General features: G+C 33.8%; 1 protein-coding gene across 3 annotated transcripts in view; it reads left to right on the top strand.

Annotated features, from left to right (window-relative positions):
* The window catches only part of NLGN1 (neuroligin 1), an 843,034-nt gene extending 823,884 nt beyond the window's left edge, over window positions 1-19,150 (top strand). For 2 of the 3 annotated variants that reach the window (XM_043594884.1, XM_043594883.1), the window contains exons 5-7: window positions 7,712-7,924; window positions 11,382-12,171; window positions 13,053-19,150. In XM_043594884.1, coding sequence (XP_043450819.1) covers window positions 7,712-7,924; window positions 11,382-12,171; window positions 13,053-13,875 — 1,826 coding nt within the window. In that variant the 3' untranslated portion in view covers window positions 13,876-19,150. The remainder of the gene's footprint in view (window positions 1-7,711; window positions 7,925-11,381; window positions 12,172-13,052) is intronic. The other variant, XM_043594885.1, reaches the window with a different exon arrangement.
* The last annotated feature ends 5,223 nt before the right edge of the window (window positions 19,151-24,373 follow it).

Here is a 24,373-nt window from a genome sequence, read left to right as displayed (position 1 = left end):
ATGAGATCACAATCTGAGCCAAAATCAAGAATCTGACGCATAACTGACTCAGCTACCCAGGCACCCCAATTTTTTTTCTTTTTAATCCTTTTGAAGTTCATATTTTTTCAATCAAAATGGAAAAAAAATTAATTAAACAGGTGAAGATGAGGAAAATGTCAAATTAGTTGATTAAAACCAAAACAGTTTTAACTAACATATATTAAGCCCTCCTGTGTGTCAAGACATTATCTTTTAATAATGATAACTCTGTAGGGTAGGTACTAATATTAATATTATCTGTTAGGAAACTGAGGCACAGAGGGGCTAACTAACTTACCCAGCAACTTGCTTGCACATCAAAGTTGTCCTATTAAAGCCTTGTGCTTTTTTCACAACACTAACTATTGAGAGAATCTCAAATGCCTTTCTAACTATATGTCCTTCAGACGGTAATCTGAGTCAATATCGGAGCCAGTTTGCTGGTTGGCATGTCCTCTTCTTCCATCAGGAGGTCTCTACCCAGTAGGGCTCTACTTTTCCCCCTTTAATGTTGCTACCATCCACTCTATATTTAAGAACAATTTCCAAACAGATTGGCTGCTGAGAGGTTCCCAACTTCTCACTTCATTGCTGCCATCAAAGAAAGATACATAGACCTCTTCTGTTTGGAAAGAATTTAATTGTTGGTCTCCATATTATAACAGAATTATAACATGTTAATTCCTGCCTTCATTCAGAAAACATGTACAGAATGGCCATTTGGGGGCAGGTACAGTGGAGCATCCAGTTCAGAGGAAATAAAAAAGGTGAACAAATTGTAAATACAAATGATAAATTACAAAATACACACACACACACATTATAACAAGACCAAAATATGCATTAGACAGATAGTTGGAATATTCTTATAGTCTTTACTGTTCCTGAAGCTATATAGTTCTGAACTATATATATAGGTGCTGAAGATTTTTCTTATATGGCAGCCATTGTGTCTCCTTGAATGTCCTGCTTTGAAGTAAATTATGCTTTTAAGTCATTAGACACATTCCTGCATAATCAGAACAGTTAGAAATTAACGATGTGATTTCTTTCCTCTAAATAGCTTTTTTAGAAGGGAGAGTGCTTTTTCACTTCTTTGTGAGAACAGTTACTCAGAAAGGATGGGAATTTTATCAGTTTTGTTACTAGGTCTGTTGTCCAGATTCAAATAGCCAGAAAGTACACAAAGCCTAACTCAAGGAATGTTGCATAAGCATTTCTTGACATGGAGACCAAGAACTGTGAACATTAACAGCCTCAGGTTGGGGTGAAGAATAGAGGTGATGGCATGGGATCAGACACTGAGTGTTACCTTTTCCCTAGTATCTTGGGCTATCCTTGAAATGGGAATAGTGTACACAATTCAGAGCCAAGCAAACCAGAACCTTTGTTTCTTCATTACTATCTATGGGGGAAAGAGTCACAAATGTTACCATTGACTGTAATATAGACAGACCAAACTCACCTGTTTACCTTGGAGATGGCAAACATATGGGAAATTTGAAGATTGAAAAATAGAGAGACATCTACAGGTGTCTTATTTCCAGACATCTGCTGGCAGTCACCTTCACCTTTTCCATGTCAGCTGTCAGCAATCAAGAGATGTGGCCAGTAATTCAGTTTGCTTTTCCCAAACATGAGCCATTAAAAAGCAAATTACCTCACAATAAAAAAAATAGGTAGATGATAGATGATGATGATTAGATAGATAGATAGTAAATGTACCAAGATATAAAGTTTGGAAATACCACCAAGTTATTTGATATTAAGATATCACCCATTTCAGAGCAAGTTTTTTCTGGAGGATACATACAAAAAGGGAATTATTTTGACTTTGTCTTTTATTGCTTTCTAAGAAAAATTTAGATGATAGCTCTCAAAAGAACACATTAGCAGGGAAGTTAAGCTAGAGGTGATGAGTAATTAATAATTTTATGTGTATTCTTTTTCCCTACACAGACCCCAAATTGTCCAATTTGGGGAATTTTAAACCATCATATTTTAAACAATCCTGACTCAAAGAGAAATTGAGGAGGAACTGTCCAATATGTGTTAACATAAGGGTTTTATTTGATATAACAATGTCCACCATTAGAACAGAATATTTTTCAAAAGTGAGTCTGGTGACAGAATGGAAGGTGGACTTGTTTGCTGAAAGTTTGGAGGTTGAATGACTAGCTCGAAGAATTTCATGAGTCTAAGAAAGAAAGAGGAGGAATAGAGTAAGTCAGGAACGGGAGTGAAAAGCAAGAAATAGAGACAGTACAGAGGAAGAACAGACTGGATTTGGCAGCTAAGAAGACAGGGAAAGTTAGTACATGGGATTTTCAGTCGGATTTTTAGTTGGGAGGTTTTGAGATATTAATCCTACTGTTTTAAATCCCTTTATGTTTAAGATGCAAAATCCTTAATGAGTTATTTTTCTGATCTATATTCCCAAGTCCCTAGAAGGATGCCTATCATTCAAAGTCTCATGTCTTGAAGGCAGGCTCTTTAATGCTCAGTATGGCCTCTATTTTGAAGTTCTTATCAATTTGACTCAAAGACCAACCACAACTGTCTGTATCCAGGCAACAGCATTGATAAACAGACAAGATTTCTTTCTTACTTTTTTATAGCACGAACACATACTGAGGACTCCTATATATATATATATATATTTAACACTGTCAGATATCAAACACTATAAGCATAGGCATTCAGATTTGCCCTTCTCTCCTTAAAAAAGAAAGCATAACTACAACATAGAATCACTAACATCTTATTTTTTTAAGTTTATTTATACAAATTTGTAAACAGAAAGAGAGAACACAAGCAGGGGGCGGGGGGGGGGGTGGGCAGAGAGAAAGAGAGGCACAGAGTCTGAAGCAGGCTCCAGGCTCTCATCTGTCAGCACAAAGCCTGACCCAGGGCTCTAACCCCCAAACTGTGAGATCATGACCTGATCCAAAGTCGGATGCTTAACCAACTAAGCCACCTAGGCGCCCCTAGAATCACTGACATCTTAATTTCTGAAAATCTAGATGTCATCTCAGATGAAAACAGTCTGCATTTTTGCTACTCTCAGTGTCCTCCTTGAATATGTTTAGATCTTTTTTACTGAGAAGCACCCTGCTTTCCTTTTGTTTTACATTCGAAATATGTCGTCTATACAGTTATACTGTAAGCGACCTGAATATAGATCGGGTCAACCAAGAAGCTGCAGGGCTGCTGCCAGACAGCTTAACTCAGCTTCTCTCCTACTCTCTCAGGTCTGTCTGTCTGAATTTGGTGGGCATCAGTAGCCCAAACCAACAGCTGGTTACAGCCATTATCTGTTTTTATTTATTTCTCCCTTGCCAATTTATTTTATGCCTGATCTTATTTTTCCATTCCAAGGGCCTGTGGACCCATGTTCAGTTTGCTTGGTTTCTAACACCTGAAAGTAATCCTAGTTGCCAGATCAGGTAAACATCAAACCCTGCTCAGTAAATTTAATCAGATCAGTAAAACTAGTAGTCCAGGTAGTAAAAACAATGATTGGAGAAGTTTTTTGTTTTTTGGTTTTTGGTTTTTTTTTAGTAGGACTAATTTTTAGGTGGGGAAAAAAAGGCATTAAATAAATTCTATTTGAACACATAGTTGGTGAGAATTATAGTGTGTACATGAGCCACTGAAACAATTCTTGGCATACTTGTAATTATGAATTTGGAAAGTTTACCTTAAGTTTAAATGTAATAATGTTTTCAGGTTTTATACTCATGAGTCAAGTAAATTAAATAGGTAAATATTGTTTCCTGGAGAATTCTGTTGCTATCTCCCCCAAAAAGAAGAAGAACTTGTAATCATTATTGTTCTATATTACAAAATAATGTGTAATTGTGTTAGGACAATAATTAGTCATACATTCTAGGAGCTTACAATTGAAAGCCAGGAAAGGCCTGATAAATTGAATGACTATAAAGAATGACTTAAGTGACATTAAGGGAAAAACCTTCTCAAAAGTAATCAGGACGGTAAGGAACACTGGGATCTTTGCAAAATTGAGTTCTGCTATGGCTGGCCTGTAGTTGAGAAGTCCAATGTAAAATTCCAAGTAGAGTGATCTGAAATGATTCTGCTGTTAAGGACACAGCAGCTAAGTCAATTTTAAACAGAACTTTAAATGACACTTCACTGGATAGCAAAGTATAAAGAATACTGCCAATGCAAATCACTTGGGTAATTAGCGAACTGTGTCTCTTTTGAGGCAGCGATTTACTTAACTTTCCTCATTTATTACCCTTGGCTGAGCCACAAACTCTTGTTTGAATATAGCATCAGAAATCAAAGAATTCATACAAGCATGTAGTATTACTTTATCAGGTCTCAAGAGATATGATTTTGATTGGCTGGCTGACCTTAATAAAGGCAGTAGGTATTATTTTTTCCTAATTCATGCTAATGATCAGTTGCTTTTAGTTAGAGGATGATAGATGATTGATAGATAGATAGAGAGATAGATAGATAGGTGATAGATATAGATAAACTACAGCATACACATGAAATAAAAATTAATAGTGAAGGAAATTCTGTAATGAAAGGTAAAAATGAAGTTTGACAGAGTAGCTTGGACATTCCAAGCCTAAGACCACAATCTTTTATCTGATGATTTACTCCATTTTCCATGCTATGACTTAACAGTGCAACTTTGGAATTGAATTGACTTTATTTTATTTTTTCTTGATGATGCTATAAGATTTCACTAAGTCATATATAAATTAGAACTTGCTTTTTGGCCAACTGACATGCTTCTACAAGTATTATGATATAAACACAAAATTACTTGACCAACTTACCAGAGTCCTTAAAATGATGCTACTAAAACTGGAATTATAGAGGCCCTATATTTTAGTTAAGTTAAGTTAGAGATAATAATATTATTACTATGGTTCTCTACATGCTACATATTGAGTTATGATTATTTTATTAGGAAGTCAATTTTGTATGAATATAGAGATTTATTTGAATAATACTGGAATTATTCAATATCATTTCAAAAGGAATTAAATACAAATCCTGGGGTTTATGCTGAGTGGCATAAGCTATATTCAGAAATCTAATTTCTATCTGAATATAAAATTATAGGTAATAAACTACCTAGAGTGTACTCCCATTCTCTCATTCATTTATTCTCTCTCTCTCTCTTTCACACACACACACACACACACACCCTTATTATATCCTTCAAGAGTCACTTTATCCTTCAAGAGTCACTTGTATCTAGTGCATAGTAATCCTTTCATAAGGTTGTGTTCAGAGTTCATGCTATCAGTCCATGTTTATAGAAAAAAAAGGTGTAACAGACCCCTTCAGGAACTTAAACTAATCGTTCTATCTTATACCAAAATTTACTTAATAGCAAATAAAGTTAAAAGAGCTGTTTGCCATGTTTTTGTTCTGTATTTTAATATGCTCTCATTTATATGACCTTTGAATATTCAAAAGTGCTTTTATGTTAAGAAGATACAATGAAGATTTCCTTAAATTGTTATGTATATTTAATAAAAAAGTAATGAGTATGTCCAGAAAGATATATTTATTTGAATCCTATTTTTTAAAAGTTAACCTCTGTATCAAGGGTGATTGGTTTTGTGGTTACACACACACGCACACACATACACACACATACATGTGCACACACGTGAACACATATGCTCGCATCATGGACTAGAGATTGTGTTTTTGTTTCTTAAATTTTTTGGTCTTATAGAAAAAGAATGACTAATCAACATTACCTCATATTTTTTTTGCAAAACTATTCAAAAAGATTTGTCTTCATCTATTGCTTCCTACAGTGATCCTAAGAATTTCCTGTCCCTTTATTCATTTTGGGTATGGATTGATTCACTTAACTGATAGGTACTGTTATCACAGTCTGGTTTTCACAAGTATCACTGACTTCCTGACTTATAAATAAAAGTCAGGTATAAATGTCAGTTATAAAATAAAGGTATATTTCACATTGAACAAAGTAATTTTTACTTTTTTTTATGTTGAGTTCCTCTAATGGGTCTGCAATAAGGGAATATATCTAATTAAAAATATGAGTTCTATACACTTGGTGAGATTGGAAATTATATCCCTAAATATAATCAATTTATGTGTAATATATCTCTAAATATTTCCTACACAATATGTGAATAATCTATAAAATGGAATCTTTTATGAATTACTTTATACTTTTTCATTTATAGCAAATGTGGAAATATATTAGAGAGTAGATATTTGTTTTACAAGTTGTAATAAACATAATATAAAAGCTATTAAGTCGGTGAAATGAGTGAATATGTTTAAAGTATTATTAAAGTACTATCTTTGACTCCTCTCTAAAACTTTCATATATAAAGAAAGTTACTCAGCCAGCTGTTACAGCCACAACATTTTTTCTATCCCCTTTTTTCAATTGTCTTTGCCAATCTGTCAGTTCAGATCCTTATAAACTTTCTTCTACCTCCTTTCTTTGCATTATGCAATATATATTCCTCTTCATTATCAGATTTACTGTTAAGCAGAGCTTTAAACATTCTAGATATATGAGTCTGAACTTTTTAAAAACCTCCAATTATTCTATGTTGTTTTCTAATTGAGCAAATATGCTCAGTTTAGCATTTAAGGTATTCCAAATGTGTTCTCAAATTACCTCTAACACACTGATTCATTCTTTTCCTTTAAAGATTATATTTTATTTTATTTTGAGAGAGAGAGAGAGTGAGCGCAAGTAGGGGAGGGGCAGAAAGAGACAGAAAGAGAGAATATTAAGTAGACTCTATGTTCAACATAGAGCCCAGCACGGAGCTCAATCTCAGGACACCGAGGTCATGACTGGAGTCGAAATCAAGAGTCGGACACTTAACTGACTGAGCTACCCAGGCGCCCCAACACAGTGATTATTTCTTAAACATGGACCATCATTGATAAAAATGTGCATATATATCTACATGCAAAGAGTTGCATATAATTTTATGCACAAGTCTTAGAAAAATACCCGTGCTCATCACCCTCACATCCTGCCCCTGTGCTACACATTCCTTAAATTCCAACCATGTTAGATCATGAGCAACTTGAGGACTGACACAGTGTTTTATGCAAAAGCACATTCTCATATTCCCCATGATACTATCTCAAATATCTCCACCAAGTAACTTGGCCTATAGAATGTCTCCCTTGAGGTTTTTGAGAATGTTTTCATTCTCTTTATCTGCCCCTTGTTACCTATTACCTGGGTAACTTGGGGAGGATAAATGTCACTTTTCAGATTTCAGTGTCTACTATTCCTCCTCAAGTATATTCTTCTATTCTGGTGGGAAATAATTTTTTACTAAAGAATTTGTACTGTACTCACCTTGATGAATACAAGCTTTAATTGTATTTTTTAATGTTTATTTATTATTAAAAAATAGAGAGAGTCAGAGTGCGAGCAGGGGAGGGGTAGAGGGAAAAGGAGACACAGAATCTGAAGCAGGCTCCAGGCTCTGAGCTGTCAGCACAGACCCCGACGTGGGTCTCGAACTCACAAACCACGAGATCATGACCTGAGCTGAAGTCGGACGCTTAACCAACCGAGCCACCCAGGCGCCCCAAGCTTTAATTGTATTTTAATTGAATGTCTGTTTGATTCATGTCAACTCAAAAAGGTGATCTAAGGTATTCTTTTATTTCAATCTTCCAGGTTTCTTAAGCACAGGGGATCAGGCTGCAAAAGGAAACTATGGACTCCTTGACCTCATACAGGCTTTAAGATGGACTAGTGAGAACATTGGATTCTTTGGTGGTGACCCCTTAAGAATCACTGTTTTTGGATCTGGCGCTGGGGGTTCATGTGTCAATCTGCTGACTTTATCCCATTATTCTGAAGGTAACCGTTGGAGCAATTCAACCAAAGGTATTATGCAGGTTGCAAATTTTGACAATTTTGGTGTCTGCATGCTACCACCATCAGTAGTATGTGATGCTCTGTACATATTTCTCTGTTGAAACTGAGTGTTAGGTTGAGCTCAATAACTGTTTAAATTTTTGTTTCTTCAGCTTTTCTATGCATGTTTAAATTTTTGTCAAACTCTTTTCTTTGTCTCCTGTGGAGCTTGGTAAGGATGCCCTTTCAAGCACACTTCAGAATAGTTAGCATTACAGTTACTTTTCTTTCCTCTAAAAGGTGATTTTGGGGAAAATCAAAGATGTTCACAGTTCTGTCATCTCTGTTTATTCAGTAATCAAAAATCAAAGACAGGTGTTTGTTTTTTTTTAAATGCAAGGATTGTGTATTATCTATTTTCAAGACAATAGGCATTTAAAACCCTTCACCAGTAGGAAGATAAGGAAGCAGTCACAAGCTGGTTTGTCTGGAAACAAGGTTTTCACTTGTCTGAATAGAGAATGGATGTTTGATTATTTTGCATGCATGATCCAAAATTGTCAAAGCATCAAGGTCACGAGTAGAGCTTTTCATTAAAAGGAATATTAGGTTTGAATTTGTGCTTTTTCTATTTTCAACCTCCAAAGTGTTTATTTTTTTTCCCTGTAAAGCTTGGCAAAGCAGCTTGGAGCACTGAGGCTGCTTAAACCCATGAAGCATTTTTCTTGTCTCCATTTTCATGCCTTGACGCCCTTTTTCCAAAGTGCCTGCCCAAGGCTCATCATGTTGTTTTTTTTATGAATTTCCATTTTACCATGAGTTTAATTCACTCATTCTAATTGCATTATTAACTTGAAATATCCGCAAGAACAGAAGTGTTTTGTTGGAAAAGACTGCAAAAGCAAATACTTTTTCTCTATTATACATAACAGAGAGGAAGACAGAGCAGGCACATCAACACAGACCATTTTGTGTTTTCTGCTTTTTTTATTGTCATTTTATATATATTAAAGAAGTATATACTGTCAAGTGTAATTCATGAAGCATCTTGATCTGTAAGACTGAGTTTTATGATATGGAGCATCAGACATAGAATATGTGTTTTCAGTATCAAAGATATATTGATGTAGAATTTCAAAAGAACAGCCTATCACTAAATGAGTATATATATTTGGAGAATCATATATTTTCATAGACTTAATTTATAGATATAGTTTATGTGACATCTTCTTTATGTTATGGAGTTAATAGAGTTCTGATTTGAGATGACAAAATGACACATATGAGAACATTTCCAAGTGTATAGGGATTTTGGTCTATAATGAAGTGACTTATTTTGAAATAAACTTTGTTGTTATTGTTTTTTCATTGAAGAGATTAGATTGTTCTAGCTGAGGACTATTTGAATGCCAATATTTATGTAGGTTAACATTAGACAATCTGGTCAGACTTCTTAGGGTCGTTTGATCTCAAATATTATTTCTTCCTATTTATTCTAAAAGTTTTTCTAAAGGTAGAGCAAAAATGGGCACCAAAGCTAATCACCTAGTATAAAACTAACATTTGATAAAGAGATGAACCAATTAGTAAGTTGGCCAGCATTGCTATTCATCAATTGATGATTTAATGAACAGTGGCCAATGTCTATGCCAATAGTTGAAAATATAATATTCCATCACACTCTTCAAGGAAGACTGTCCATGGCAGGGCCAGAGAAACGGACTTATATTTGATTTACTCCTAAGCCTATCTCTACAAAAAGGCTGCATGATTTTTAGCAGGAGATGCCCAGGAGATACCTTAAAATCATCAAGCTAATTCTATCTCCAGTGCAGACATTGATTTAAAGTCTGTAAACTCCCCAAGGTTACAGCAATGCTCAGACTTGTATCTACCAGGAGTCAACCACAACTTATATATACGTAATAAGCATTTTCATTAATGATAAAGTATTTGGTTTTTCTAATACTATCTAGATGGCATATTTCAGACTATAATGTAATATGTATTTTTCCCAAATCTTCTTTGGTATATTTAGTTAATCTCAATGAGCCCCTGAAAGGGGAAATAATCACCAAGTTTATTTCAGTTGTAAAGTTTTTAATTAGTAAAATATTTTTTCTGAACAAATGTTAACAAACACATAGCCTATGTAATTTTTAAAAAAATATCTGTATTTATATCATTTGCTCTGGCATACTTTGCTCTGATAAACTAAAAATATGTTCATAAAGAAGTCAGAAACCAAAACAAATTTAAATTGGTACTGTTTGATTTTTTGAATATTTTTAGAATTATCTAAGAACACATTATAGACACTTTGAATACATGTACATGTTTGGAGAAAAATCTGGAACTTTGCTTCTAATTCAGACACTGCTTTAACACCTTTTTGAAAAGAATAATTCTTATCTCATTAACACATATGAATAATTGAGCATGTGTTTAAATAACAACTATGAAGGTATTTTTGGAAATTGATAATAAATGTAATTTTTAAATAAAATAGATAAATTATGTTTTAAAAACAAGAATTTTATTTGAAAATATCTTAATGAGTAGATAAAGTGCATTTGTAAATTTGAATGGGATGCAGCCCTTATCAAACTGCATTTGGGACCATGATTTATAATTCTTAAACGCAATTAAGTAAAAAGCAGTGGACCATGACTTTTTCATCTTTTGTGATAAAATATAGCAGTGAGTATTCAACAGTGGAAAAAGTTAAATCACCCCCCCCCACACACACACACACACAAACACACACTGAACCCTTCTGCTGATGGTTTTTTTCTTTAACCTAGTGAAAACACTTCAAATGTTATATCTTCTTCTGAAAGATGAATATTCAGCACACTATGTCTGACATGAAGAGTTGGAAAGAGTATGTCTAAAGTGATATTCTGTTCTGTGTGCCTTCTGGGCCATCCCCAGGGTATTAGCAAATTCCCCAGCCCCAGTAGTTGTGTGAGCTCCCAGCAATTCTTTTTTTTAATAAATCTGATTAAAACAAGCATACAGAGCCATTTTGAAAGAAGATACATGCAGCCAAATTGGAAGAAATATTCTCAAAAAAAAAAAAAACAGTACAAATTCTACTGAAGAGTTAAGGGGGAGAAAGCCCACCTGGTTGGCTTTCATAATAACATGGGTGTTTACATGTTGGGTGAAAAAATACTTGGGACTTTTTACCACTAATATTTACATGTTCTCCATCTCTCCTTGCTTATTGCCTCTTTGAGACACTAAGCAATTTAGACCTCTTGATCCTTAAAGCAGATGCCACTCAAAGCATAAGACTTTACCTCTTTGACTCCTTATACCTTGGGGATGTCTTTATGTACCTTCTCTTAAGCAAAAATGTCTCTATCTTCCTGTTTCTTGAGTTGTATATGGGTTTTTATTTACACAGCTAAAATATCAGATGCTATTGTTTTACCACAACATTATTCAAAAGTCATCTCAAACTCTGTTGTTTTTCCTATAGGACTTTTTCAACGAGCAATAGCTCAAAGTGGAACAGCCCTTTCCAGCTGGGCTGTTAGTTTCCAACCTGCAAAATATGCTAGAATGTTGGCCACAAAAGTTGGTTGCAATGTTTCAGATACAGTAGAGTTAGTGGAATGCCTACAGAAGAAGCCTTACAAAGAACTTGTTGACCAAGATATTCAACCAGCACGATACCACATAGCCTTTGGACCTGTGATTGATGGTGATGTAATACCAGATGACCCTCAGATATTGATGGAGCAAGGAGAGTTTCTCAACTATGATATAATGTTAGGAGTTAACCAAGGGGAAGGGTTAAAATTTGTTGAAAATATAGTAGATAGTGATGATGGTATATCAGCTAGTGATTTTGACTTTGCTGTTTCCAATTTTGTTGATAATTTATATGGATATCCTGAAGGCAAAGATGTTTTGAGAGAAACCATTAAATTCATGTATACTGACTGGGCTGACCGTCATAACCCTGAAACCAGACGGAAGACATTATTGGCTTTGTTTACAGACCATCAGTGGGTGGCACCAGCTGTAGCTACAGCAGATCTTCACTCAAACTTTGGTTCACCTACATATTTCTATGCCTTTTACCATCATTGCCAAACAGATCAGGTTCCAGCTTGGGCAGATGCAGCTCATGGGGATGAAGTTCCCTACGTACTAGGAATCCCCATGATTGGACCTACAGAGTTATTTCCTTGCAATTTCTCCAAAAATGATGTGATGCTGAGTGCAGTTGTAATGACATACTGGACAAATTTTGCTAAAACTGGGTATGTACCTAAGTAATAAAGTTACCTATAATTGAATAAAAATATCCTTGTAAGCATTTAAAAATAATACATACTTTGTGTCCAAATGATTTAACTTAATGGATTAATACCAATAATACATTAAGTCTCTATTCAAACTTGTATATTGTGCTGTTTCAGAAATCATTGCTTTATTAGTTCTTACTTCTTAGAAGTTTATTAAGAAAGACATACCTCTGGGGAAAAAGAAAGAAAGAAAGACTTATATTTCTGTTGTATTACTCAATAAATAAATTTATTTTATTTTTTAATTACACGGGACTTATTCTTGTTATTTAGTAGTGACAAATATTATTTTATAGTGCTTTCTAATTTAGACTATTGTTTGTCCTTTGATCCTTCCAACTTATTTTTTAGGTGGGCAGGTCAGGTATCATTAATCCATTTTGTAAATAAGGGACTGAGGTAATGAGAGCCTAGCCTCATATAGATATTCATAGCTCTATGATATACATAGCAGTACTAGGACTTACAGCTTCATCTGCCAATTCCAAAACTCAGGTTTTTTCCACTATTCCATGCTGTCCTTGCTAGTTTGCCTATGAGACAATGTGTATGTGTGTGAATTTAAAAACCTTTGGGTATATAGTAACCCATCTCTAAATGGCCAGAGAGAGCAAGATCGTGAGGCTTACTCGCATCACATCATCATCCATTTAACCTGCCTATGATAGGATCTATATTTCTAAGTTGACCCAAATTGTTATTAAAACACAATCTAAGGCCTTGCTAACTTGCCAAGTTACCTCTTCAATTAGATGTTAAAGTAGTACTATTTTGAGTAAGAAAAAACAAAAACAAAAACAACTTTGTTCTCATGAGCGCTTTTGTTCTTCCCCTAGTGACCCAAATCAACCAGTCCCTCAAGACACAAAATTCATCCATACCAAACCCAACCGCTTTGAAGAAGTAGCATGGACCAGATATTCCCAGAAAGATCAACTTTATCTCCATATTGGATTAAAACCAAGAGTTAAAGAACATTATAGAGCCAATAAGGTGAACCTCTGGTTGGAGCTGGTACCTCATCTGCATAATCTCAATGACATTTCTCAGTATACCTCGACAACAACTAAAGTGCCATCAACTGACATCACTTTCAGACCTACGAGAAAGAATTCTGTACCTGTCACATCAGCATTTCCCACTGCCAAGCAGGATGATCCCAAACAACAACCGAGTCCATTTTCAGTCGATCAAAGGGACTACTCCACAGAGCTGAGCGTCACTATTGCAGTTGGAGCATCACTGCTGTTTCTGAACATCCTTGCCTTTGCAGCCCTGTACTACAAAAAGGATAAGAGGAGACATGACGTTCATAGGAGATGCAGCCCTCAGCGTACTACAACCAACGATCTGACCCACGCACAAGAAGAGGAGATCATGTCCCTCCAAATGAAGCACACTGATTTGGATCATGAATGTGAGTCCATCCATCCACATGAGGTGGTTCTTCGGACCGCCTGCCCCCCAGATTACACACTAGCTATGAGGAGGTCACCTGATGATGTTCCCTTAATGACACCCAACACCATTACAATGATTCCCAATACTATACCAGGGATTCAACCCTTACACACATTCAATACATTTACTGGAGGACAGAACAATACTCTGCCCCATCCCCATCCCCACCCCCATTCACATTCAACAACCAGGGTATAGCCAGATAAGAGAAACAAACTCTATTTTTTTGATGGATTGCAGTAAAAGATTACTGAAGATTCCTTGGCTTTCAACCTACAAGACTCTTACTATTTAAATAAGGAGGAATATTATGTGAATATACATATCAAGAACTTTGGGGGTTTTGAAAAAATTAAATTGTACATATATACACAAATCAACTTTAAAAATGAATTTCAATTGCTTGAAGCAATTGTTCTGAATGATACTTTTTCATTCATATTCAAGAATTAATTTTTTGAAGATTTATGTTACATAATGGAATTAGGCATGTGGAACACCAAACAGGAAAGAACTATGTCTGAAATATAAAAAATAAAAATAAAAAAACAACCATGAATATGCACAAGGGACACACCAATGGAATGTCAGATAATTTTCACCAGTTTTTATTTGGAGCTGTTTTATTGTGTAGACCATATTTACATATTTGGATAAGTACACAAAGCACCAGTGCTGTTAATGGCCTTAGCGGAGGCTCATGCTGAAATTTGCCAGTAAGACAAAGAAGTTTAAAGACTGGCAGGTACAACGTTATCACATAAGTGCTGTCAGTATAAAGTTGTGGGGATAAAGGAAACTGGATATTTTTAGCACGATGTGCATGATAATTTATATGCTTGGTGGCTGTGCTGCTGATTAAGCCGTAATTAAAATTCTTCTCATCCCATTGGAGTCTTTAATAGAAGCTTCCTCTATCAATTGGCAGAACCTAAAGAAGATTTTTAAGGGGCAAAAGTAATTAGAAGTAAATAATTCACAGTAGTTTTGATAATAGGAAGAATTAGTTATTAAAGGTATTTGAAGAAACTATAGGTATAGTGGTGAATACTCGCTGATATGAATCCCAGGAAAAAAACATTCCTGTGTTTTTAATGTTATTTTCATTCCAACCTAAATAATTTATAGAAATACAGCCCTAATTGGACATGTGCTACAGGATCTATAATTTTCTGTGGTTTTTGTTATTCTGTATTTTGTTCCTTTTGGTAAGGTGAAGTGTGTCCAAAGAGTTACTTGCAACAGTCTTTTATGATATGAGGATGCCCCAAATTACCACTCTGATTACAGTTCTCAGTTAATTGATTTACTCATGTTGCATGACAAAATGTTTACTACTAATAATTCAATATACAGTTATGTCCCTCCTCATATCACTTATCTTTCTCACTGAGGTTCATCCACTGGAATTTACTCACGCAATCTCAGTAGAGTACAACATAGATACAGAACCTAGAAGGAGAGTCAACACCTGGAGGATTTTAGTCTTACACGTATGTGTGATTTTAAATGAATACTTTAAGACCACAGGAAACTCTTCATCCCCCTGTTGTTTACCAGTAACAGTATATCACAGACCTTTCCAAATGTTTGTATATGTAATCAGATGTACATTTATATTAAAAAAAATGAGATGGACTTAAAGAGCACATCCTGATAAATACTTTCTCTCTTACCTGTACTATATTTCTATTAGACTAAAGTTATGTGATTTTTTTTTACATTTTTTCAGATGACTAGCAATTTTGATAGTTTGTAAGATAATGCAAAGAACTTTCTCTGACAAACTAACTGCAGTAACAGAAACCTTTCTTTTCAGTTACTCTTTTTCAAGAATGAAAGCTTATTATACAAAAAAAAATTGTATACTACTTGATGGAAACAACTTTGTACATCTTGGCCATGTCACTGGTCATTGCGTGAAATAAAGATAATCTGGATAATGACTATTAGTCCAATGCTAAGAGACATGATCTTTGCTCATTAAAGAGCTAAAATGTTTATTGCTGTTTTGTCTTTTTTTAAAAAAGGAAAAGAAAAGAAAAGAAACATGACTGTCTCAGAGAGTCATTTTTCTAGACCAGTAGGGTTTTTGAAGACATACAGGTAACTTCTACAGGAAACACACCGTGTGTTTAAAGGCAAGTCTCATCTAAGATGAAATTGATGAAACTTTATAAGCCCAGGAACTCATGAAAAATATTAGCTTTGTACTTTTAAATACCTCTTATGTGAAAGTGTTGTAGAAATAAAATGTGCCAATTGTTTTCAATTAGAAACACAGGTCCCAATTCTCATTGTCAAGGAAAAGGTCTATTGGAAATAAATGTGCAATATTTCATGGAATGAGAATAGCTAGGTTCATAATATAAGGGTGATTAAGCTATCATAAAGTAATGGATAGGAAGTTATCTTCCTAAGAGAATTTAAAAGTGCTGAGCAAGACATTAAGCTGGCACTAAAAGATAAAATCTTCTATATCAAGGAATTTCTTTGCTTGTAATTTCCACTCCCAATTATTAACTATCAATTAAATGTAGAAATTACTCTATAACTTCAAATAAAAATCCCTGTTAGTAGCAAAAAGTCTTCAAAACCTGGAGCGGTCTACATGCAGTTTTTGCCTGATGTGGTTATGCTTTTAGGCTGTGAACTGCCAATGTAAACCAAGAAAACGAATTGCTTAGCATCTGAAATATTGCTAATCAGAAACCCGTCTTTTAATACACTGGTTAAAAAGCAGAAATAGAAATGGTAACAAAATAAGATATGAGTGAAATCTTTCATATGCATTACTTCACTTGGCAAAATCAGGCATTCCGTTATATCTTAATGATGGCCATATTTACGTCCACCTACGTAGCTGTTGCTCTAAATTAATCTATCAATCTACCTATATATGCCATAACTGACATCTATGTTATATTAATTTAGGGAAGTGATTTAGTAAAACAAAGCGTAGTCCTACTCTTTTTTCTAAATTAATGTAGTACCAACTCTGTGAAAGATAAGAAGCATTTCTAGGTTTTATTACTGTTCTCAAGTTGTGATAAAGTCATCGTGAAGGAGTGTTAGTTGTTAGTTTTATAATTACAGCAGCTAGTTTTCTGAACATAAAATGATTTCCCACAATAAACAGAATATTAAGAACTGTTTTTAAAGCTGAAACATAATTTCTAAATCTAAGAAAGACTTTGGATATTGTTAAATTTTAACCAATATCTTTAAAATGTATTTATTTAGATAATCTTCTTTAGAAAGAAGTAAGTCACAAAATTAAAAGAATATTTTTGACATTACTTATTAATTCAGATTTTCCTCCCTCAGATTAAATTGCAGATAGTCAAGGCTGCTTAGAATTTATACACACATTAAGCCAAAATGGACTTTATTTCACTGTTTTGCTATTCTATAAAATTATTGCCAGACATTTATCAATAGATTAAAGTTGTCCTAGAGTATGGGATTAGAAACATGAAAGTGATAATTTCCATAGTTTTAAATTTCTATTGAATATGTTGACTCTGAACACATTCTGGTTGGCTACTACAGATGTGTCATAAGATTCATTAGTTTTATGGAAATTGGAAAGTCATTTGCTAAAGCATTAAAAATGTCCAATTTGAATTTGGAGAGATCATGCTAGCAGCTCAAAGAAGAAAATCTGAGTAAAGTGTAAATTGTTTCATTCCTCATTTCAAATTTAAAAGTTGGCCATAATGATGTTTTCATTTGATTTTTTTGATCTGTACAATGTGAAAACAGCAACAAATTTTTAAAAATAATTAACCATATATAATACTTAAAAGGAAAACAATGCACTAATTTTCTTACAGAAAAGAAATGCCAAAACTTGATTGTTGTATCTTTATCATATTCTTCTCAGTGATTTCACCTGTTGACATAGTCATACTGACACACATATTAATATCATGAAAAGATACAAAGAATGTGGCAAATGTGTTTCAGCTTTAACAGCACTACTACATAAATACTACTGGGGTTTTTTCTTTGGCGAGTTTCACTGAAAGATTTTCACAGGGCAAAATGATGAATGGAATTTTTAGGAAGCTGTCAAATATCATGGCAATCCTTTGATGTTTGTTTTCCTCTGTGTTATTGGTTTAAAGTACTGGGCTTTTTCTTCATTTCTAGTAATTAGTTGTTATAGACTATCAGTTTTGAACGTGAGTGAAAATTAGATAATTTGGTTATATATACTTGTGAAAACATGCTCCCAAATAAATTCAATTAATGGGCATTTCCCTGCTGAGATTTTGTTATCATTCACTTAATTATCTTGTCAAGCTTTACTGTTAACGACAATTGTTTTGGCTTTTTAGTCAATAAACTAAGGGAATTTCTCCAACAGCCTTATACCTCTCCTGCACTTGATATGATAACATACACTTCAAATTTCCATCAGAAGCCTCTAAAGAAAAATCCTGCTAATGTGAAACATTTGGTAGCCAACTTGATTCTCTTTATTCTGGCACTTGGGTGTGTTTGTATATAGACCAAAAAGCAAGTACATTTGATAAGAATTATGGAGAATACAGCCTAGAATTACCATGTGCAGGGTATAAGTGCCTTCCTTCCTAGAGTTTTATTTCTTGTTGTCTTTTTTAAATTTGCAGATCCTGATAATTCAACTCAAAAGATACAATAGGATGACCATGTTATAAATTTCCAAAAAGAAAATTTTATTTAGAAAGATCTTTTGTTGCATTTAATTTGATTTTTGTATGACAGCAAATGGGTCCAAACTACTCCTACAAAAGATTAAGGTGAATTTTTGGAAAATAACAAATAATTATTTAGGCATCTGATATAATAGTATTTAAGTGTAGAAACTTAAATCTCTAACAAACTTTAACCTTTTTCCAAATAAGTAAATTTAACTTAAAAGGAGTCTGAAGCTATTAGGGACAAACATAAGTTAGAAAGTATATCACTTTTTCTAGTCAACCATTATATATACCACATGGTATATATGTCCTATATAGTATGTGGTTTATAGGATGTTTGTGATGGTCCTTCCAGACTCATATATTTTCAAATGAATTTGTATTCCATTCTACATATGTACTAATGTCATAGAATTTAATCTTCTGTAGAAGGTCAAGCCAAAGTGCTAGCAGTTTTGTGTTGAAATGAACAATAACAATTAAAGCTTTAAAGAAATTTGTAAAGGTACAGTAACAAAAACACAGCAGATGAAGTTAAAACAAAGGGACTATTTTTGAATGCCATGTCTAGGGTTGTTGTCTATATTAGATGGTATGTTCAAAAGAATTTTAGTGTTTTTGATTCATCTTTTCTGCACTCATATCATTTAGCAAATTAATGGGACATATGTCATGGTTTTTGTAAAAAAGGCCATTGGGTGTCATGATTCAGTTTGTGTTTGGACATCCATGGCTTTCATTAAAACACATTTATTATCATGAATAAATATTACCATGTTTTCCAAGTTGTGTTGACTATTTTTAAACTCAGAAATAATTTGTCTGTGTGACACACACAAAAACATTTCCAAGATAAATGTTCCTTTCCAACTTCTTCGTATTGCCCACACATGTGCTGACAGTTCTGATTTGACAGAGCAATGGTCTGTTCACCTTTGGTGAATGCAGAGGAAGAATCTAGAGAGTGAATTTGGGGAACTTGAACACTTATTGCTCAGCTTGTCAGAAAAGAGAGAGGAAAGGGGGAGGAGAAAAAGGGAAGGAGTAAGGAAATGAGGGAGAAAAAAAGAAGAAAACCTTCTCAGTTTTAGATTAATGACTTTATACCTCCAAATAGTTATTTTTTAGAGGTTAATGACAGCTTATTAAAAAAGAAGAGTAGAAATTTAAATAAATCTCTTTAAACCATAATCCACTGTCCTTAGAGAATAAGATTTAGGAAGAAACAATGAATTTAATCCTTAATCCAGGCCTTGGTCAAATTATTTCACTGGAAACAAATAAAAATAAAATCTAGGGTGATATGTTTCTAGTCATGTTCTATTTAATCAATAGTGATCTTGATAGAGAAGACTGAGTGAGGTATGGGCATTGCTCGTCTGTATATAGCCTTAGGTAAGAATACAGTTAAACAAATAAGCCATAATAGAATTTCCCAAAATATGCCCTAAAGATCAATATTTCCAAATTGCTAAATAAAAGAACTGTCTTGTTTTGCAGGTCTCTGGGGCCACATATAACCATCAGTACCAAATAATGTCAAAAAGACGTTCAAAGAGTTTCACATTCCACAAAAGGGTTTAGATGTTTTGTAGGGTTTGATGTCTTACATGATTACATTCTTACCACATCTTTACATTTCCTTGTAGGTTACAGAATGTTATTTCTGAGTTCAAAAAACGGTCCCAAATATATTCCATAAATGTTTATTTGAAAACACTATTTACCAATGGAGTGACAAAGTTTTCAGTTCTTCTTATTGCCCCAAATCTGGAGAGTTTCCTTGAATATCCCTTTAAAACATTTCTTTCTCTCCCACGAAAATATTCAGCCTCATTCTTGAGTTGTCCTCTGCACTAGAGATCTTCCCACCAGCTACTTTCTACCAGCAGCTTTTATTTCCACGCCGTCTTCCATAACTATCTATGACTTCTTCTCCAAGAATGTAGAATTTATAGGGAATATGTCCAGGTGATCCAAATGAATGGTGCCTTAGGAATTGGCTTCCTCTATTCCTCACACAGTTTAGAAGCTAGTGTACATCATTCAAGCAATGAGAAGAATTAATCATTCATTTATTCAACAAATAGTGCTCATCATGGGCCAATGTGCTGAATTTTAAATACAATGGCCTGAATGTTAAACACTTACCCAATAAAATACAACTATTACCACCCTTGGAATAGGTTTAAACACTTAAACTATTCAGATATCCTTCTCTACTCTTCACTGTACCAAATCATTACACAATACTTTGTTTTATCTGTTTTAAATGTCTCAAAGTAGTAAATATAAAACAGTATTTGCTGAGTTCACAGACATATTAGTTGAATTCTATTGACCATGTTCACCCATAAAGGCAGGTGTGTGACAATCCTTTCCAATGATAAATATAGCAATATCTGAAGCCACATTATACTATGCCAAAATAAATCAAACATGAAATATCCAGCTTAAAGTTCATCCAATCCAGCCACTTAACTGATTCCTTAATCCTCTACCACAGTTCTAACATGTGGTTGTGAACTTTATTATTGCACACCATTGGTCTGGAATTCTAAAGCAGGTGGCTACTCTTGAGAGCATTTGGAATTTCTTCCTTATATTGATCTATTACTCTATTTTTTCTTTTGAAAGTCATAAAGTCTCCATCACATGACTTCCTTTCAAATATTTAAAGAAAACTATCACATCTTTCATTAGTCATTTTCTTCTCAAAGCAAATTTCCCATTTTCAATACATAATAGCTTAGTCTTCACCATTTTGATCACTTTTTAAAAATATTCTCTCAATCTTATATTTCTTAAGATGTGTGATGTCTATAATTGCATGTAACAAATGATTTAAGTATAGATTGATCCCTAATAGAGCACTACTAACAATATCCTCATTGTAGAAACTGTATTCTTTTAATATAACATGATAACATTATATTCTTTGGTGGCCACAGTGCACTGGTAACTCAGATCGAGACCTACTTCCTATTAAAACTCCTTAAAATTTCTACATGTACTACTGTTAAGCAAATTATGCCCTCATCCTGTCCTTGATCATTTGAGGATTATCTCATCGTCAGGATACTGGCCACTATTACATTCCACCTCATTAGATTCGGCACATTGTTCCAGCCTATGAAGATCTTTCTACCCACCCCAGAGTAATTACATCCAATAAAGTGATAAATATACCTTTTTTATCTTCACCCAGGTGATACAAAGATACTATGCAGAATCAGGTTAATGATAAAGTTCTGGAGTAATGTTAATAGAAATAGTATGTATACTACTGAGAAAATCAACAGCTGACATTTACTGAGCACTTACTATATCCTAGATTCTGTATCGTACCCCACAATAAACCACTACATGCCACCCTCAAAAACGTATCAATAGTTTTAGACCTATTTATTAAGGATCTATTATTATATGTGAGTCACTGAGCTACTGATGATAGAAAAGGAAATAAAATGTAGCCTTTCTTCTTTTGCAACTGACTAATTCTTCATTTGGTCTACACACATAGCACAAGCTACATTATCAGATAAATTTGAAGAATCTGTTTTCTTCCATTTAAAATATTTGAATGATGTGATAGTCATCCTAAGTAAGAAAATTGAGATTACTTTAGACCCATTTGGAGATTTCTGAGTTGCTGGTGCTTATTAAATGAAAGAAATTATGGAAAAAGAATGTGGTTCTGCTACTATGATGTTTTCCCCAATTCTCATACCAGTCACCTGTCATAACTAAGATGCTGATGTAGGCCAGTCAAGTGTAGTCTTCAAATGGAATTGCTTATGAGAAAAGGTAATACATGCACAAGGTTAATAAAACCCAAATATGATAAAATATTTTATTGTGAAAAGTAAACATCCTACTCACATCAGGTCCCAATTCCTCAGTCCCCTTCCCCAGAGACATTGACAGGTGCTAATTTGTATATCTATCTCTACAAATATTCCATCCATATACAAACATGCAAGTGTGTACTGTCTATGTATATGTGCAAGGGTCATTATATGTATGTATTCTTTTTTAAATTCATCTGGACATGTTCCATGAAAGCACAGTACATGTCTGCTTCATGAAAAAATTGAAGTACATTAAAATAAGTCTCAAATTTATCCACAAACCCAAAGCTTTTCTGATCAAAATTGTAACAGAGCATGTTTCTGTGTGTGTCTGTGTTTAGACCTTAGGTGGGTAAAGGTCAAGAATGGCCAAAATCATTTTGAAGCAAAAGAACAAGGAGCAACTACTTCACTTCAGAGTTACTATTAAGCTATTGTAATTAAAACAGTAGTATCAATTTAAAGAGAGAGAAATGAAAAATAGTAGTAAACTCATAAAGAGACCTATGAAAAAGGAGCAATTAGGTGTATGCTAAACATTACAAATCAAGAGGAAATGCCAAACTCTTCAGCTAAAAATGGCTCTGTACTTGAGGGGAAATGATCTCTGTGTCCTACTGCACACAAAAATTAATCCTACATAAATTGCATCCATAAACATGAAAAGCAGATTTTAAATGTTTTAGAAGAACACATAGGAAAATATTGCCATGTCTTCTGAATAGGAAATAATTTATTAAACAAGACAAAAAACAGTATAAACCATAAAGGAAAGGATAAGAAATTGAAATGAAAATCTCAATAAATTAATTAACAAGATTGCTTAAATGATGACAAGTACGTACTAAAAGTAAATATTTATAATATGTATAGCAATGAAAAATTCACTAATGAGTTGGATAGAAAACTTCTATAAATCAAAGAAAAGACAATCCCCAAGAAAAATGAGGCTGATTAAATATTATGGATTGAAAATATGTCTTTGTTTCTTTCCTCTCCCTAATCCTCACAAAAATATAAGAGGGAAAAAAAATACATAAGGCTATCAGAACAAGGAGAATAGAAGAAGAGATAACAGCTAAGAAGTTCTAAAACGTTTTTGGAAGATTAAAATTAAATAAACTAAGATATTAAGGAAATAATACAATCTATAAATAATAACATAAAACAAATTAGAAAAGTTGAAATGCTTTAACAGAACTCAAGAACGAATTATAAATAAAAGAATGATTTCAAAAGTAAAGATTAGGGGCACCTGAATGGTTCAGTCAGTTAAGCATCCGACTCTTGATTTCAGTTCAGGTCATGATCTTATGGTGGTGGGATGGAGCCCCAAATTGGCCTCCATGCTGAGAATGGAACCTGCTTGGGCTTCTTTCTTCCTCTCTGTCTCTGACCCCCTTCCCCACTCACATACACACTCTCTCTCTCAAAATAAATAAATATACATGTTTTTTAAAAACATGAAGATTGGGTTGAAAGAAACACAGGACCAAAGAATGCCTTAAGAGACTTAAAAAATGTCGAAAAAGAAATATAAGGTAAAAAGGAGAACATGTCCAAAAGAAAAGAGAAGGTAGAAGAAAAAAATTTAAGAGTAAATGACTAATAAAAAGACAGTCAAAAAAAGACTCAATATATGTATATAGGGAGTCTTCAGAAAAGACAATCAAAATAGGGGACAGAACAAATACAATAAAAACCAGAATTCAAGACAACATTCTCAATGCAACAGAAAAATATTTAAAATTGCATTTTTGAAATGGTGCACTGAGTATCTGAGAAAACCATTAAGACATTCCAGGAAGATTATTGAATATCAAAGAAAAAATTCTTCAGGCATTCACATCCAGATAAAAAGACCAAGTCTCTTATAAGGGAGACTCTCATAATATAATAGATTATCATCCAACTTTTTGAAAACAATGCTTTATGCCAGAAGAAAATTGAGTTGAGTGTGTAAGATGCTCAAGAAGAGAGAATGTGAGCCAATGATTTTTATATTCAGTCATAAACTAACTTTACTTAGGAAGCAAATATGAAGGCCACAAGAAACTATTATCCACATTCAAGAGCTCATGTAATACTATTCCTATGAACACTTCCTGAGAAATTTAACAGACAATGACCTTCAGACAAACATAAAGGTGATACTTA

This window comes from Prionailurus bengalensis, chromosome C2 (genome assembly GCF_016509475.1).
Source record: "Prionailurus bengalensis isolate Pbe53 chromosome C2, Fcat_Pben_1.1_paternal_pri, whole genome shotgun sequence".
In the NCBI taxonomy this organism is placed as follows: domain Eukaryota; kingdom Metazoa; phylum Chordata; class Mammalia; order Carnivora; family Felidae; genus Prionailurus; species Prionailurus bengalensis.
This window is presented reverse-complemented; position numbering and strand designations above follow the sequence as displayed.